General features: G+C 39.0%; 1 protein-coding gene and 1 long non-coding RNA gene across 2 annotated transcripts in view; one reads left to right on the forward strand and one right to left on the reverse strand.

Moving 5' to 3' along the window:
• nell2b (neural EGFL like 2b) overlaps positions 1-14,433 on the reverse strand; it is a gene marked incomplete at its 3' end in the record, with an annotated part of 35,877 nt that extends 21,444 nt beyond the window's left edge. Inside the window, exons 1-12 of the mRNA XM_056244806.1 lie at positions 14,095-14,433; positions 13,555-13,683; positions 7,433-7,583; positions 6,700-6,873; positions 6,499-6,595; positions 6,318-6,390; positions 6,137-6,219; positions 5,022-5,150; positions 2,689-2,791; positions 2,035-2,126; positions 1,354-1,456; positions 135-269 (exon numbers count right to left, since the gene is read on the reverse strand). Of these exons, the coding sequence (XP_056100781.1) occupies positions 135-269; positions 1,354-1,456; positions 2,035-2,126; positions 2,689-2,791; positions 5,022-5,150; positions 6,137-6,219; positions 6,318-6,390; positions 6,499-6,595; positions 6,700-6,873; positions 7,433-7,583; positions 13,555-13,683; positions 14,095-14,146 (1,321 nt within the window). The remainder of the gene's footprint in view (positions 1-134; positions 270-1,353; positions 1,457-2,034; positions 2,127-2,688; positions 2,792-5,021; positions 5,151-6,136; positions 6,220-6,317; positions 6,391-6,498; positions 6,596-6,699; positions 6,874-7,432; positions 7,584-13,554; positions 13,684-14,094) is intronic.
• LOC130079525 (uncharacterized) lies at positions 4,255-4,579 on the forward strand. The gene is made up of 2 exons (XR_008806472.1): positions 4,255-4,479; positions 4,533-4,579. It is a non-coding gene; the product is annotated as an uncharacterized LOC130079525 (long non-coding RNA).
• Positions 14,434-14,823: the final 390 nt, after the last annotated feature.

Genomic DNA, 14,823 nt, shown 5'->3' on the forward strand with positions numbered 1-14,823 from the left:
CTTTCATCGGCAACTCCTCCTTCTGTGATTGCAGGCAATTTAGTGATTTGTGAAAGCCCTGTTATTTGCTTATACAAAACAGAAATTTTAAGCAAGCAAATATGTGGCAGGTTTGTCTGTGGGAGTTTGAATACCTTGGCAGTAGGCGCTGTCGTCCCTGAGCGCATGATATCCCTCTTTACAGCTGCAGCAAGCTCCTGCCTCTAGGTTAATGCAGTCCGAATTCTCCACACAATTGCGGTTGTAACCATCAGCACAGAAATCATGCCCTGGGAGTGAGATAAAGTAGAAGTGCTTGCAATGCCTAAATCTGACATTTATAATTGATGGATTATAAATGACACTTTTCCCCCCATGTGTTGACAAATTTTCAGCTCCTACTAATAGATGAAAAACTATACAGTACGTTCAGTTGGGGAGGATTTATTGTTCACCTACTCCTGGCTAATTGGCATGAAATACCATGTTGGGACGTTTTGGGACATCGCATGTCCTGCGGTGTGACAGGCTATACACCATCTAAAACCATTTTAAACAGCATTTTGCTAATTATTTTATAATTGTTAATAAATGACTTCTTAATGGGGTTTTAATTGGTCTATTTTACTTGTTTTCCTTAAAATCAGTTTACTAAGCCTATTAAGCCTTGTTTTAATAGATTGTATCTTAAATGTAACTGTACATTCGTCTATTGCACCGGTTTCACTAGTGTTTAACTTGTTTACACTGAAAACAAGTAAAGAAACGATATCTTGTGCAGTGTTGCTTGTCAAATAAATTGATTAGATATTTTAACTTGAAAATTTGAGAAAATAATAAAAAATATATATTTTGCAGTGCTTATATATCTCAAATTAATAGAAAGAATACATGGTCTATTAAGGACTATTTGTACTTTAAAAAAATAAATTTTCACACCACAAGATTCTTTAAAAAATAGTGAAACATTGAAGTGTAAACTGAATGACATCATGATGTAAAAAAATGAGTGCTTTTGCAAACAAAAAGCAAAAAAACATAACAAAAATTACTATGTGTCTCACATTGCTATATTTACAAAATTGTTCAAAAATGTTACTGCACACTGTGGCTCGATCTGTGAACTGAGAGATGCGGTAAAGTCAAGCATTACCTGGCCTTTGAAGCATCACCGGTACACTGGGGTGTTATGTGTGTGTGGTGATATGTGTGAAGACTGGAAAAGATGTTTGCTGTCATGCACAGTCATGGCTTGGTGTTGAGCACAAATCTAGTTTGTGTGCACAGTGGTCAAAGGTGGCTGGCCTTAATATGACTCCAATCAGTAGAGTGAAGAAGGTGTGTGTTGGTTCTGCGTGTGTGAGTGTGTCGCACCTCTGCACACTTTGCAGCAGCGGTCTGTGAGTGTGATCTGCTCTGACTCTGGGCAGTTCAGCTCTGGACAAGTAGTCATCTCAACCCTACGCATACTTCGATCCTGCAAACACACAAACAAGTGTTTATGCAATTACTCTTGCAAGTCAAACATCCAGGTTAAAATAGCTGCTAGTTAAGATGCTAGTTTCTGAGCCTGAATTCAAATCCTTGAATTCAAACTCACAAACAGACCCAGACATTATTCAAATTCAGATTCTGCCTAGAATTCAAATTCAGAATCAGACCCAGATAGAATTCAAATTCAGATTCAAAAGCTGCTTGGCATTCTAATTTATAACCAGACTCATGCAAAATTCCAATTCTGCCTGGAATTCCAATTCCTAACCATGCCGAGAAAAAAAAAAATCGAATTCTGCCTGGAATTCTAATTCCTTACCATACAACACAAATATAACCAGAACCAGATCGACTTCAAATTCTGCTTGGAATTCAAATTCATAATCAAACCCAGACAGCATTCACATGCTGCTTGGCATTCCAATTCATAACTAGGCCCAGGTAGAATCAGCACCAGCAGAACTCAGATTTCCACAGAATTGGAAAATTGCAGAGGGATCAGATTCTGGTTTGGGCCTGCTGAAAACCTCCCGACCATCGGCCTGCACTTACTCTACTTACCCTGCATTCAAACAGCAGACAGTTTCCCTCAGAGTCGTGTACGCTCTTATGATCACCTTCCACGTACACTCTTCCTCTGAACAGACACACGGCTAAAGACGGAAAGATATAAAGAGAAAAAGAAGAAGAAAACAAGGAACACGCAAGAAATTAAAAGAATAGAGACAAAACAAAGCGATTTAGAGCGCAAACCAGTAAAGCATCGATTGAACAAGCATGTTAGATTACCGGTACGCCAACCAGAGCGCACAGTGTTAAATAAAGCCCTGGTCATCAGTCAAACTGCTATTAGCTTCTGCACATTAGCTCTGCTCACTCAAACACAACATGCTGCACACTGGCCTTGAATTATTAATGATACCAGAGAAAGTGTGTGACAGCGTTGTGTGTGTGTTGACATTCGCATTTGTGGCAGCGGTAACCTAGCAACACAGGGATGTGGTCAGTTTGTCATCAAGACCGCAGCATGATTATATAAAAGATTTTGGGTGGGAAAAGATAGTGAGGTGAGAATCGAGAAGATGGAGAGATAAAGGAGCAAACATGAGACAAAAGGAGAGAAAGGAAAAGTTGTAAAATATATGCAGCTCTATAGATGCGTGGCCTCATTTTGAGTGTGTGTGTCTGTGTGTGTGTGTGTGTGTGTGTACTCACGCTGGCACTCTTTACAGCATTCTCCATGCATGTAGATTGGAGCTGTATCAGGAGGGCACTGAGGGGGTGGACAGAAAATACTCTCACACTCCACTGTACCATTCTGCAGATGGAACACACACACCATCATCATCATCATTGTCAATAAAACAGCATCACAATCAAATGATTCAGCAAAATAAGCTAAGAGAATCAGACATTTCATGAGTGATGCAGGCAACTTAGACTAAAACAAATCCCAATAAATACTTGTGCGTTCCAACACTGACAACTACAAAACAGCTAGACTTGCCAAACTTCTGTACTATAATATGGCTTTTTTTTAATCTTTAATAAATGTACAGCCTTATTCAAACGAGTTGGCGCGTATGGTCGGTTGTTGTGTGCTGCAGTAGGTAGTATGCCATACGGAACCGTTGCCACTGAACCTGCTTTAACAACGACAGTAGGGCTTCGACAGCCTTAGTCAAACGGGTTGGCACGTATGGTCGGGATGCGGTGAGATTGTGGCGTTAGAGATTGTGGTTAGGAGATTGTGGTTAGGTCACATCAAGGGTTTATGCCAGTGAACTACGAGGAAGGAGCAACCTCAGCAGCCGGAGGGATCTCAAGCACAAAGAAGGAAAGAAACGCTGATGTACAGGTAAGTAAGCTGGGCTGAGTTGAGAAGGGGACGGAGGGGGGTTACTCTGGGACGCCAGAATCACTGTCGAGCCCTCTTGAGGTGTCGTGGGCTAGTCGACGAAACACTGAGGATGGAAGGTGCCCACTTGAAGACCCCAGAGATGTACCCTACTCAGCTCAATCCAGACGGTTGTCATGCTGATCCGCTGGGGAGGCCGCACTGTGGCTGATCCCCGGAGCCAGCATCGCAGCCGTTGTGTGTGCTGACGCGCCAGGAAATATACTTCAGCCATTAACACCAGACAGAAGGATATTCACATCACCATATGGAAGGAAGCGTAAATGGATGGAGACGCATAGGTTACTGTAAAGCTACGTCTTAGTTGGTGCTTATCTTGGCGAAAGCCGAGTGCAAATCAGCATGAAGTTTTAACATCTACTCTCCTGTAATGGAAATCAATGATTTAAGGATGTTTGGATATTTTATTCTGTGGTGGAAGCAGGCAATCAAAAAAGGTAATTGCGACTTTTTTTCTCACAATTCAGCCATTTTTTCCGTGCAATTCTGAGTTTACATCTCACAATTCTGAGACTTTTTTTCTCAGAATTGTGAGGTATAAACTCGCTATATTCCATGTTATGAAAAAAAGGTCAGAATTGTGAAAATTAAACTTGCAATTGTGAGAAAAAAAGTCTTAATTGTGAGAATTCTGAAAAGTCTGAATTTTGTATTTTTTTCCATTTCATGGTGGATACAAGCTTCCATATTACAGAGCCCCGGCTTAAAGGGACATGGTGATGTTAAAAAAGATCTCGTATATTTCAATACTTTTACGTTTTCTACAAAACTTTAGCTTTCCTCTGAGAAACTTTGCACGCTCACAAAAACTTTATGATGGAAATAAAGTAGGAAAAATTATATTTTTTAATTTCTTGTTGTGGTGAGCAGGACGGCCGAGGGACGTGAGAGAACGTCGCGAGGCCGGTGTTGTGATTGCTAATGAGCAGCACCTGTGAAGCACACCGGTCTCGCATCTCTCACGGAGGAGCGGAAGCCAGGGGGAGCGACGGAGTGGATGATCGAGAGAGGAACAGGCCTGCTTTTGTTTGTATTTTGTTATATTTTATTTTGGTAGCCAGCAGTCGTCCGTGAGGGGCTGCTGGCAGGTATTTATATTTTATTTTCGGTAGCCAGCAGTTCCGTGAGGGACTGCTGGCAGGTATTTTGTTTGTTTATTTTATTTAAATAAAGTTTTATTTGATTGTTCTCCGGTTCCCGCCTCCTTCTTCCCTGAACATTGCTACACTTGTGGAACGCAATCGTTTTGCTATAAAAAAAAGCAAATGTTTCATGAGCGAACACAAAGTTTTGGGGCGAACGTGATACTTTTGCAAGAGAATGCAAAAGTTTTGTAAGAGCATTAAAATCATTGATTTTTTTTTACATCACCATGTTTCCTTGGGGTACAGGAAAATAATGCTTCCCACACGTAGTATTCACATCATAGCTTGTTTCCATAATTTGCACAGTCATTCATGTCTCAAATAGCCAACTATCAATGAAAAAGAATGATTTCTAGTTGCTTTGTCACTGAAAATACTTGCAATTTTAAACGGCCCTTGAGTTTGTAGTTTGGATAGCCATCTCTTGTTTAAAATCCCAAACAAACAATCCTAAGTTTCCCCGTCCTGGGAATACATGAGCTTACTGAGCATGTGCAGTTTCTGCATCCATCTATCCAAGCATCATCGTCCCTGTATATCTCTCCGTTCAGGGTACACGTCCTCTCACAGTAACATCCATCCAAGTACTTCATCTTCTCTTCGGCAAGTGCCAACTACAGCACAATAAAGACACAAGGAAGAAGAGAGGCTGTGACTGAATGATGAATCAATATAGCGGGAGGCGATACAAAAAAAGAAGAGCAAGCAAAAAATTAATGTTAGAAGGAGAGGGAAATAAGAGTTTTATGATAAAGGCAGCGCTTGTGGTGTTCACTATTAAGGACATCAAACAGACCATAGCAAATATAAACTAGTGACATTTAACACAAACCAAAAAAAATTGATTGAAGGAAAAATTATAAGTCAATGCTTTTGTGTTCCCACAAGAAACTTTGCGTTGGCTCACAAAATGTTTGCGTTCTCCAGAGAAACTTTGTATTTACGTGCAAAAAAACTCTTGTGAGCAAACACAAAGTTTCTCAGGAGAACGCAACATTTTTCGAGGGAAAGCAAAAGCATTAAAATATGTTTTTTCCTCCCATCTCATATTTTTTTCCATCACCATGTCCCTCTTGGGGCTCCGTACACTACAAACCTTGTGTAGTGGAAAGAAATGAAGTCCCAATAAAATTGAACACATCTCTAACTCAATACCTTTCTAAACTACTAACAATAGCAACATTAGCATCCTAAGTACCGGTAATATTTTTTTTCCTGCTCTTCATCATATAAGTAACCCCCAAAGTATAACAAAAACTCATTTAAAGCCCAAGTTAACCCTAACAGACCTCCTCCTTTTGTCATTTTGCTCAAAATTGCTTTTTGCATAAAATGCTTAATTTCAACATTTCTCATCTAGTTCTGTTCAAAGCATGCTGGGAACTAGAAAATTCCCATCTCAAATGAATTATTTAGTCCCAATGCAAATGGATTAAATAAACTTCTATATTACACATTTAAATTCATTGCACAGAATAAAAATGTAAGTTTTTTTTTCAACAATTATTTTGCATTAGCTCAGTATAATTAAATAAATCGAGCAAGCAGAACAATCTGTTTTTGAAGTCAGGCTACCCCAATGCTAAACATTTTAACTTGCCTTGTTTGATGTTTTAGCTAAAATATCTTGAAGTTCCATGATCTTCTGAACCAGCCCATGGAAATCATTACAAGTGGGACAAGCTGCAAAAGTGGTGAACGTGCATTAATGGCATTTCCAGACCAGTGAGTAAACAAAGTGCATTTTTTTTCTGTGCCGTCTACAGAGAGCATGCACTTACTACGATTGAGATCTGGGCACTGGACGATGTATCCATGGGGTACGACTACCAACTGAACATCTTGCATCACTCCCTGACAGAAAGATATTGCAGAAAGCAAGTCAGAAAGATGTAGACAGGACTAATGTACAACTTTTACATATTTTATGGTCAATTTTCAATGTGCAAGGCTATGTTGTACCCTGAAGAATCCATGGGCGTCATTTCTTTGACCAAGCCAGATGTTTGTTCCTCTGGGAAAGTCCATAGATGGGGTCTCCATAATCCTTTCGTAAATTCTCAAAGCAAGTACAAATAAAAAGCAATGAGTGAACACTGATAAGTACGAATACAAGGCATTCAAATCCATCTCTGTTGGTCCTTTTATTTTCAAGCTATTCACCTGTTGCAGTCAATATGGAGCACCACTAGGGTGGCGCTGAATGCCAGGGAGATTTTGTGCCAGTGTCCATCTGCCAGACTATAGGGGAAGACCTCTTTCTGCTGCCGCTGGTCTGAGGTTTGGAAGAAGAGACGGATCTCATTACGCAGACCGCTGCTCTCTACCTCCAGAAACCTGAGAAGGAAGCCAAGGAAACAGATTTACTTCGTGAAAAGTCATAATCATGAATCAGTTGCTTAAAATCTTATAAGAACTCTGGGAAATAACTGCTGCCATAGCTCTTATGTTCTCATGCACAATACTTCTGCAGATTAAGCTGCCAATTGGTTGTTATTAAATTCTGGAATGTGGAAAAGCAGCAGGGAAAAAAATGGAGCTATGGGGAATGTGTGAGTTCTGAATGAATGTGAAGACGAGCAGTGATCCATGAATCTCTTGGCCTGTACTCCGAGTGCTGACCTTAAAGATGTGGTAGAATCAATACTGTGTGTGTTTAAGAAATGTCAGTGGACACTCTAATCAGAAATGTTACAGACATTCCATCGGGAGAAGAGATTATGTGTTCCTCTGAGAAACAGTCAATTAAAATAGAAAAAAAATAATAGAAAGAAGGTTTAACGGGAGCAAAAGCGGACGGACGGATGGACGGACGGACGGATGGATGGATGGACGGACGGACGGATGGATGGATGGATGGATGGATGGATGGATGGATGGATGGATGAATGGATACCTCTGTTCTCCATAGTGGATGGATAGCAGCACTCCTGAGCTGAATTTCTCCTGTTTGAGGGTCAGTAGAAGAGTGAACTCTGTTCTTCCTCTCAACTTCTGAAGAATACTCTCTGCTGCCTTGAGGGAAGCTCTTGCATTCCTTGATGAGCCTGATGGAGAGAGTGACAGAAAAGGAGAGAAATACAATACATTAAAAACATAATATATATATTTATATAAAACACAGAACAGATAGGACAGATGAAAATGTTTGATCCATCCATCCTGAATAAGCAGAATATATTAGCGTGATAAATACCAAGGGGTCAAAGTTTGGCTGGTTAGCATGGTCCGATTAACCCCTGCTGAAAAGAAACCACACCATCTGCACCTAAAAAGCATTTTTTACCATAATGTCTATTCAGTTTTTTTTTTTTATTGTGTCAAAAAACAACATATACAGTGCATGCATTTTATTTCATTGCTGCCTTTTCACATAACAGAGCAGGATAGATAGATGAAGGACTGTGCAAATTCTTGATGTCATTTTTCAGAACAATTAGTCAAATAGCATCAACAGCTCTAGTGGCTGATGTATAAACTTTGCATGTACGCACAAAACCGGCATATGTGCATATGTAATTTTAAACGCACATATCGGGATTTATACAAAATAAACTTGTGAGCACCATCCACACAGGCCCCCAAAAAGCATTAAAAGTTTTCCGTTTTTAGTTGGTGTCGTGTAAACGACCCCTAAGACTAAAAACAAGACTAAAGAAAACATGATCATGACAATTATATAAGCATACAAATTCAATTTTCAATTCAATTCAAAGGAAATGAGGATGGTAGATAGACATGTGGGTCATGTCGTGGCTCGTGACACTGATGTGAGTGGCAATAGCACAGAAATAAAAAGAAAGAGATAGAAGGAAGGAGGAAACACACTGGGAGAGGTGATGAGTTGGCTAAGGCGGACACAGGAAGTTGACTGTCTCCTCAGGGACGAATGTTTAAATCAGTCCTGTCAAAACATAAGAAATGTCTGGGTCTAGTCCTCTCAAAAGGTGGGAAAAAAATGCAACACACACACTCGCACACACATAAAGGCCAACCGGGGAACACTAATGTTCTGTAGCTATTGTCAAGTAAAGCTCAGGGGAGTTGTAAGCTGCAGCCGTGAGCCTATTGTATGGCAGGAATAAAGAGTTTCACCGCCTTCATTACTCAAATACACTGTACAACAGTGAGCTGAAGCTAACCTGGTAACCTCAACAATCCACAGAGGACACCACAGCTGATCTAATGGATTCCAGGTTCACATGTATCAGCATTAAATTCCTCTGGGGTAGTGCTAGGAAAACAGGTTTTTTTCTGACACCTCTCTGATTAATTCACATTGGATCGACACTTCGTCTCAGATGTGCTATCCTTCAATCGTGATCGCCATTGGATGGCAGCATTTAAAGGTCAAAGAGCAGCTAGGAACTGCTGGCTATCTGCTAGGAAATTATGCAAATGAGCAGTAATGACCCTTTAAATAAATACATGTAAAATCTATATAAAACAAATGACTGATAACACATCTGTACAAAGATATAAATTCATGGTTAAAAATATGTTCAGACAGAGTTAGCTAAATAAATGAATATTTTATTTTAAATATTTATATATTAGTTCGTTTTTAAATAAACATAAAAGCTCGTTTATTCATCTCTGACATTCAAGTTCCCAGTTTTCAGGCCATGAGGATACACTCACCTTTCAGCAAGGAAGGTTTTTTTTTATGATATAATCAATCGCTCCAAGTTATCAAACACCCCAGCCCAGCTGCACCTCAAGAGAACCAATAACTTCAATAATGATAAACGAGAACTGTGCTCCTGGGAGCAAGATAAACACCGCGTGATGCAAATTATGTGACTCTGTCGACACTATTCTGGCATAATTTAAATTAAAAACCTTTCAAGAAGGTTGCTGGTAAGTTTTTTTCTAGTGATGTCGAGTATCCATGCCAGCAATAATATGAGCAATTACATCTAAAAAGCACTTAAATTGATCAAAAGTCAGGCTACTAATGATGCAAGCACTTAACAGTGTGTCCTAACACCATTGTAACGAACAGTACCGTAATGAAAGTTTAAAGCCAATGTAAAAAAAAACCCTCATATACAACTGATGAATTATTCAGCCTATTATAATGACAAAACGAACAAGTGTCTCTCCTCAAATTAACATTTGCATTAATCAGAAGACATAGGTCCATTATTCCTTGCCTCAAAGCTGCCTGACCAAGGCTTGGGACAGAAGCAATGCAGCAGATGAGAGTATTAAATGAACCGTTTATGAATGAAAATTCTGTCATTCACTCACACTCTTTTCTTTTCAGTCTGCTAAACATCATCTTTTGTATCCCATAAGAAAGAAAGTCATTCAGGGTGAGTAAATGATGACATAATTTTCATTTTTGAGTGAAGTATCCCTTTAAGTCTCTGCAAAATATGTGATCGTACTGCAGACACAAAGTCGAGTCATGGAATCTCAGTTGGGGAATGCAGGTTGAGTGAAACGAGTGACGTAGAGTGTTCGTCTGGTCCAGGCCGTATCCTCGGGCAGGAGAAACACTTAGCTAATGTCCCTCTTGACTGCATACTCAAATAGCTGACGAATAAGCAGGAATCTGATCCTGGCACTTAAAAGACCCAGTCAGCACCAGGTCTGACGGAAGAGGTACAATTGTGCCAAACTTCTTTCTTTTATTGTTTGCTGCTGCTCTGTTCCATGATCGTGAATAATCCTGAATAATGCTGAGGTTCACACCTGAGAAGACAATGACCTGCATAATGAGCCGCATAATGAGTCTTTCGTTCAGGTGTGTCACCTGGTACCACAAGAAAGAATGTGAGGACTTATTTTGTATGCATGCAAATTGTATAATATCCAAGGTAAACGTCTCTAGTAACTATGCAGGTAATTATCATACTGTATTTTCAGAGAGTTTTGGAATACATCATCTCCCCAAATGTGTCAGTAATAAAAAACAACAATAATGAGAAGGCTTATATTGACCTATTAAGATGTTGCTTACATCTACCTTGAAAATATATTTTTTGCTATTTTATTAAAAAGTTTTCCCATGTAAATCAACAATTACAATTTTAACAATATTTCAAGTGTAATCTTTCATTGTAAAAAGTATACATTTTATCATACGTATTTCAAAGTTAGTTTGAATATTGGAACAAACACTTTTTGGAGCTTGACAGCCTCAGTCCTCAATCACTGTCATTATATTGAGAACAGTGTCCAGGATATTCCAAAATTCACCATTTGCAGTCCACAAAAATCATATGGGTTTGGAATGATGAGTAAATAATGGCAGAATTTTCATTTTTGGATGAATTATTCACTTAAATTTGCACAAAAAAACCCATAAATAAATAAACTACCATGACATATACATCACTGTAATAGAATTACTCTTTCCATTATATAAGCAGTGGCGGAAGTTTTACACATGGGGTGGCCGCCGCACATAAAAATAAATTTGATGCTTTCAACAAGAGGTGAAATGAAATTTCAATCCGCATCAAACTGCCAGTATAGTGAATTAAATTTTGATGTGGCACCCTGGAAGGCCAATCAGATGTCAGGGGTGTCACGTGGTATCCAGGACACCCCTTTGGCTCCGCCACTGGATTCAAGATTTTGTTCATACCGCCCACAGACACTTACTCAATGTCTGGGTACAGTGTCACAACAGCACGCTTAGCCTTGAATTATCTCTAATATCTCCCCATCCTCCCCTCTTCTCTTTTCTCCTTTCCCCTTCTTTATGAACAGCACAGCAAGGATGTCATTGACGGACATTGAAAGGTCTCTCATCTGCATTCTGCACATTTATGACCTTGTCTCGGAGCCTGTCTGTTAGATCCCAATTCCGCAATCCCACTGGCATTTACTGGAGCGCCAATCAATACTGTGGAGGTGCCACCTGCCCAAATTAGAACAAGACTATTGCTTCCACAGATATCAAATGCCTCTGCTTATCCTAGAATACCAGATTTTTTTTCCTGCCAAATATGTATGCATCCTAAGTCTGTCTAATGCAGTGTGTACCTTTTGTGTGTGTGTGTGTGTGTGTGTGTGTGTGTGTGTGTGTGTGTGTGTGTGTGTGTGCATGCGTGCGTGTTTATGGGTGTACAGTTGCACACGTAGATTGTATCCAGTATAAATACATTCCCCAGAACTGCAGTGCGGAACAGAAGTGATGACACAGATGCTGGCTAACTGCAAACCCAGAACGTTACTGCATGCATTAAAATCTGTCATCATTATAGGTCACGGGAGTGGTGACAGCATAGAGCTTAAGTGAATAAAAGGCTGGTGGTTTTGTCCTAAGGTGCTGAAAAGTGGTTGAGCCAGAAAGCAGAGAATGACCATCACCATTGTGCCCTTGAGCAAGACACTTAACCCAAACTGCTCAAAGTGGGATGTCAATCTGGATAAACAACCACCTATAAATCACCAAAGGGACACCAATGCTATAGACAGATCTGCTAAAACAGCCCTCCAGATGAACAGAATGGAATTTGATTTAATAGAACAGAACAGACAAAATTAGAAACACTGAACAAAGTAGAAAAAAGTAGAATACAGGAGAGCAGACATGGCAGAGAATTGAATAGAGTAAACTACACTAATAATAGAGTATAAAAAGAATTGAATACAGCAGATCAGAATTATAGAATAGATGTGGAATAGTGTAGAATAGAACAGACAAAGAATGGGAAAAAACTAAATAGAACAGAATATAGTAGACCAGACATATGGAATGGAATAGAATCCGACACTGAATAGAATAGAATAAAATAGAATAAACTACATAAATAATATAGTATAAAAAGAATTAAATACAGCAGATCAGAATTAGAATAGAACAAAGAATTACAAAAATTACCAGAATACAGTAGACCAGACATATGGAATGGAATAGAATCAGACACCAAAGAGCATAGACTCGACAAATAATAGAATATAGTAGACATTCATGCGTTGAATAGACATAGAATAGAACAGAACAAAATTGAACACAATTCAGCAGACATAGAATAAAACAGAATATATTCAAATATACTAGGCGCAGTATAACAGCCACACACACATACAGCAGAAAAGAATAGAATAGAATGGAGCAAAGACTTAGTAGTATAGACCAATGAACAGAACATAATAGAGTAATTGTCATGTTTGGTCTGTGTTTGAGTTGGTTTTCACTGTCTCTAGATCAGTTTACTTTGTTTGTGTTTATTTGTTACCATGGTTTTTGATTTACCCTCATGTGTGCCACCTGTGTCTTGTTAGTTATCTTGTTATCTAGTCCCAGTGAGTCCCGGTGTATATTTAGCCCAGTGTTTGGTTCAGTTTTTGTCTGATCTCATCGCTACATTGTGGTTGTTATGTTCAGCGTGTTTTTTATTCCTGTTACCCTGAGATAGTGTTATTTTGAGTTTGTTTAAGTAAATATACTGCTTGCAAATAGATCCAGCAGTTTTATTTCCATCCATGTTTCAACCCTCATTGACAGTAATAGAATAGAATAGAATAATGAACAAATGTGACCAGCAGACAATGACATGAAAAACTTAATTTGAAATGCTAGAAACTGAGTTCTTTAATAACTGATCCTATTTATCATACTGTAACTCTAGAGCAATAAACAGCATCATCGTGGCATTCAGAGTGAGCCATGGAGCCAGATGTTATTCCCTTCTCTACTCACTGTCCTCATTAACTGCATCTCCTGAATGGGATGACAATTCTTTGATGGGCAAGAACTTGCTGCTCAACACAGGAGCCTGTTTACTCCTGGGACTGATGTTTCACTGTTGGGTTTATCCATTTTTCATGAGAGATTAAGTGGGATCTGGAATTATGCCGTTCTAAACCAGCTGTCTGCCTGGCTGTTTCCTCTCACCAGATGTTGACAATGGATTCCAATTTCTCTAAATTGACGAGGCTCAGTACGAATGCTTTTTCTGGAAAGCTGCTCTGATGTCAGTTACACTGTGACGCTTCAACAAAAGCAAACTCTCACATGCCAGTTCAATTGACTTGTGAAAAGCCAGTTACTCGTACCTTCAAACAGATATGCTCTACTCTCATTGTTGAACCCCTGGACCTGGGAGATTCCAGCACTTGACCTCACAAGATCAAACTCCTGGAAAATGTCCACATGTAATGCTGGATCAACCCCGAAACCTGAAACTAAGGGAACATTAACATTAAGAAATCATTTTAGCTGCTACAAACAGAATTTAATAAAACAATTAAATATAGTGAGTCGCATTCTATATTTGTAGAAATGCACACACACACACACACACACACACACACACACACACACACACACACACACACACACACACACACACACATACACAACACCTTTTAATAGCCTATTATACAATTATAAATTAGCTACTTCAATAAATTGCACGTTTTAATATTTGTATTATTATACATATTAATATAATAAGTTGTATAAATAGCATAAATGTTACATGTGATCATAATCCACTGAGTAGAATCCAAAATAAAATAAAACCAGTTGATACAGGTACCCATCCCGTTGCTGAAATTCACTAGCAATAAGACATCTGACAAATATAAGCTTACCATAGAAAAGTCCGACAGCGCAAAGCGCAAAATAAAGTTTGAATAATCCCATTGTGAAGGAGGGGAGAAAAACGCCTATTCCATCATGCTGGTGTTCTGCTGGAGACTGAGCGAGATGCGCATCAGTGATACATCTCCAAAAAACGCATCCTCAAACCTTCATTATACTTCGGCAAAACTTTAGCAAATAAACACGGGGATATAAAGCAAGAGTGAGAACTCCATGAGGCGAAAATTCAGCTTGTGGAGATGCAGTGTCCTCTTGTGAATGAGCGGTCAGTGCAGAGATGCAGGTGCGCCTGTCCTTCCTTCGCTTACGGCCGGAGAGACGGAGAAAGAGAGAGAGAGTGAGATTGAACACACGCACCTGCATGGCATAAATCCTGCCACCTGCTGGTCATGCACATGAACATGTTTAACATGACGTTCACAAAACATTTAAAGTTTGCAGATACATTACAATCGCAGACAGTATGACAATAGCTTTTATTAAAGATGTTAACATATTATGCATTCAAATAGTTAAAAACCTGTCATTCATGAAGTTTCACACAGAGTAATAGACGTTGATTTTAAACGTCTATTTCTGTTTTACATTTTTGCTGTTTCGTGATTCTTCTTTTTTTTTGCATAACTGTTTTACTGTTTCAATTTCGCTGAAAAGACATAAAACACTAATGTTATTTTTGTTTTAATTTTAAATGAAAGTTGTGAAGTTATAAAATACTG

The sequence above is a fragment of the Rhinichthys klamathensis genome, unplaced genomic scaffold, assembly GCF_029890125.1.
Source record: "Rhinichthys klamathensis goyatoka isolate OS25496 unplaced genomic scaffold, OSU_Roscu_1.1 h1tg001103l_1, whole genome shotgun sequence".
Classification (NCBI taxonomy): domain Eukaryota; kingdom Metazoa; phylum Chordata; class Actinopteri; order Cypriniformes; family Leuciscidae; genus Rhinichthys; species Rhinichthys klamathensis.